At 36.2% G+C, this 3727-nt stretch overlaps 1 protein-coding gene across 1 annotated transcript; it reads left to right on the top strand.

The window, feature by feature from the left end:
- The first annotated feature begins 1096 nt into the window (after positions 1–1096).
- LOC123680352 lies at positions 1097–1958 on the top strand. The gene has a single exon (XM_045618198.1). The coding sequence runs from the start codon at positions 1113–1115 to the stop codon at positions 1863–1865; it is 753 nt and encodes a 250-aa protein (XP_045474154.1). The 5' UTR covers positions 1097–1112; the 3' UTR covers positions 1866–1958.
- Positions 1959–3727: the final 1769 nt, after the last annotated feature.

Below are 3727 nucleotides of genomic sequence, written 5' to 3'. Positions count from 1 at the left end.
CGTTTCCATGAGAATTATCAGTGGAACTATTAGATCTACACCTTTACATTGGTTACCAGTGATATCTCATATTGTTCCACCTCATATTCGTAGACAGATTGCAGTCAAGAAATCTTGGGATGAATTTCATTTTTACCCGAACTTATTACCAATTGTATCTTACCTCCCAGATACTAGATTTGCCAGATTAAAGTCACGCAAACCTTTATGGATTAATACTTTCCTTCAATATAATGAAAGTTACAAGGAAATTTGGCGTTCGGAATGGAGTTCTTGCAATGTTTTCAACAAAAGTTTAATCGTTGATCTTTCAGAGAAAGTTCCGGGTTTCAATTTCCCTAGAAAATTATTTCTTTTATCACTTCTTTATGGTTCTTTTCTGTTTTGATTCCAGATTTAATTATAATTACAGTTCGTTATCTTTTAGTGAAGAGGAAGGATGGAGAAGATTTTGTTTGGATGAAGAGGATGCCCTTCAATATAAATATGTCAGCTTATTCTGTAAAAAAATACACAAACTAATCACTACACCTATACGTAGAGACTGAGTCTTTGCTAAGGTTTTTATCTGTACTCTTGTATCATAAGTTGAAATGTATGATGCCTCGTTAACATTTCCTCTGCTAATATTGAGATTACATCTACACATGCTTGATTTTTTTAAGTTAATAATTTTTTGTATCTCGAAAGAACATATCTAATCAACTACAAATTTAAGTAGTATTCACTAACTCTGGTGGTATTCCTCACATCTAATCATCAACATCACTGTCCATTTCACTGTTTTTTGGAAGATAGGTAGATACTAAGCCCAAAAAAGTAATTATTATCTGATTTTTGTCACAACTATAAACAAATCGATGTATTGTGAACTCAACACTCAATCACAATTTTTCCATATAAAAATTAAGCAAAAATCAAGCCCAGCACTGCATAAGTTTCATTTCAGATCCGGAGATGAAATCGAGTGCAATGTGCATTCCATCTTAAGTGAAGTGCAAAAATTATACATTTTTAACGCTTCAGATGCACCACGCAAACTGCAATATCGTATAAAAATACGCCTCGCCAGCATCAGGGTACAGTGCATCACAGCGTTGCTCACAGATACAATGTACCTCAAACATCTCTTTTACCTTTTTTCTATATACCTCCTAGCTGTTAACGTCAGTGCCGAAGTCAATGTCCACGAAAAGTTATCGAAGTTGTTTAATGAATGTGTTAAGAAGGAAGAGGTGATAAAGTGCTTCAAGATCCACGCCCTTAAGGTGCTTGATAGGGCTCTTCACTCCAAAAAACTGTACCTCAATGATTATGTGCAATTGGTAGTCAGCGATGTTGGTAGGAGCTTCAACAGTAGGTTGACCAAAAACGACTCAAAACTGGAAGAACTGAAGAGTGAAGCCATAGATGAAATGCTGATGGACACAGCTTCGAAATTCTTTGAATCTCACAAGTTGGAGGTGAAGCTGCCAAACCTCATCGATGAAGGTAGAAGAACAGGAGGAGGAGGTGGTGGTGGAGGAAACAAAGGAGGAGGAGGTGGCAACATTGGAGTCCTCCTTGGAGCCTTGGCCATCAAAGGAACCTTCCTCGCTATGGCTTACAAAGGAATTGCCATCATGTCTGGAACTGCCCTTCTTGTAGGTAAGATGGCGTTGATGCTGAGTGCCATATTGGGTCTTAAGAAGCTTGTAGGAGGCGGTGAGAAAACCACCTTTGAGATTGTTAAACACCCCAAATACTCTGAGAGCCACAGCCACTCAACGTCTTACGAAGATGATGGGTATTACCACCACAGAAGGGCCTACTTGGAAGAACCGTCACCTCAAACAACAACTTACAAATTTTATACAACGAAGTGAAGAGACTGATGTGGCATTTGTTTTGGGTTGAACGTACTTCTTCTGAGGTATTCTGAAGGTTTACCTTTAAGAATGAGTTACGTGAACTGAGGTTCTGGCAGTTATTTATTTATTTAATTTATTTATTTCGTTTATTTGTGTTTCAATAAATAAATTCGTTAATATGATTTATCATTTAGATGGAAGGTTCTCAATTCTCATTTTGTTACTTGTTAATCTGGTTTTCGGTTTTTTATTGGATAAATACAAATAATACAATATTGGTTCATTAGCAGTAATAGTGTGACTTCTTGTAATTGGACTGAATATTTGATAATTCAAGTCGAATGAAATATGCAATTTTCTCCAACGAACAGTATGGAATCAGCCAAATATATATTTTGAGAAAATTGCAGATATTAATATATTTCAAAACAATGTGATACAACACTTATATGATCGGTTGTTTCACAGTTGTCAAGGTGAAAAAATTGGACAATTTGACAAAATAACTTATCATCATGCAAAGCCTAGCCCTAGAACCATATAGAAAATGTGCTACTAGCTAATTTTTGTACGTGAGCAACCTTATCAAAGAGAGACAAATATGAGACAAATACTAACCATTCAGCATTCTTCATGAATGTACCTAATAGTCCAATTGAAAAGTCCCCGATCTACCATAGTTATACACATTTTTTTTTGTCAAAATTCGATTTTATTATTTAACATAGTTGCCTCGAGAGCAACTTTTCGATACCATTTTTGTAGTGCAATTTGTCTTTCGCTTCAAAATAGGCCTTAGTTTCGGCGATTACTCCTTCATTGGCGCTAAGTTCCTTTCCAGCGAGCATTCTTTCAAGGTTTGAGAACAGGAAAAAGTCGATGGAGGCCAGATCTGGCGGACACGGTGGATGCAGAAGCAATTCGATCCGAATTCATGCAATTTTGACATTGCATTCATTGATTTGTGACACGGCACATTGTCTTGATGAAACAGCACCTCTTTTTTCTAGAAATGGTCCGTTTTTTTAAAGATTTCATCCTTTAAACGATCCAATAACGCTATTCAATAATCGCTGTTGATGGTCAGTCCCTTCTGGAGGTAATCAATGAATATTATACCGAGTGCATTCCAGAATACTGATGCTTTAACCTTGCCAGTTGACTGCTGTGTTTTGGATTCGGTTTATCGTGTGCAGTCCATTCTGCTGACTGTCTATTGTACTCCGGAGTGAAATGATGGAGCCATATTTCCTCCATTGTCACATATCGACGCAGAAATTCAGGTTTATTGCACTTAAACAGCTTCAAACACTGCTCAGAATCATTAACACGTTGTTACTTTTGATCGGTTGTGAGCTCGCTCGGCACCCATTTTGCACACAGCTTTCTCATGTACAAATATTCTTGAATGATATGATGTACACGTTCAGATGATATCTTCACAATGTCTGCTATTTGCAAAATCTACAAAGAAAAATATTTCTCGAAAAAAAAATTCTAAATAAAGTGAGTCCACCATTTTTTCCATAAGAATCCCATTAACTCATAAATCGTTGAATTTTCAGCCAAGGTATGGCATATTGCCGAAATGGTCGTCAAAAAAGCTATCTATTGATGCAATAATATACTGGGTGTGTTATTCGAAATAAGGAAGTAGTAGTCTGTTTCCGGTATAACCGGAGGTTGTAAAGATCTGAAAATATTTTAGGGAGAAAGTTCATTGTCTCAGAATCCAATATTCAAATTTTCAGCTCAAAATTATGATAAGTTTTCCATAAACGTCTAATAGGCCATCCAGGTAAATCCCCTTGTATATATCAAAATTTTGACACGAAACTTTTGTAGCTTGGTACTAACTAGAAAAAAGATTTCATATC

Source organism: Harmonia axyridis, chromosome 5 (assembly GCF_914767665.1).
Source record: "Harmonia axyridis chromosome 5, icHarAxyr1.1, whole genome shotgun sequence".
Classification (NCBI taxonomy): Eukaryota; Metazoa; Arthropoda; class Insecta; order Coleoptera; family Coccinellidae; genus Harmonia; species Harmonia axyridis.
The sequence above is the reverse complement of the archived record's forward strand: the minus strand, read 5'-3'. Positions and strand labels throughout refer to the sequence as shown.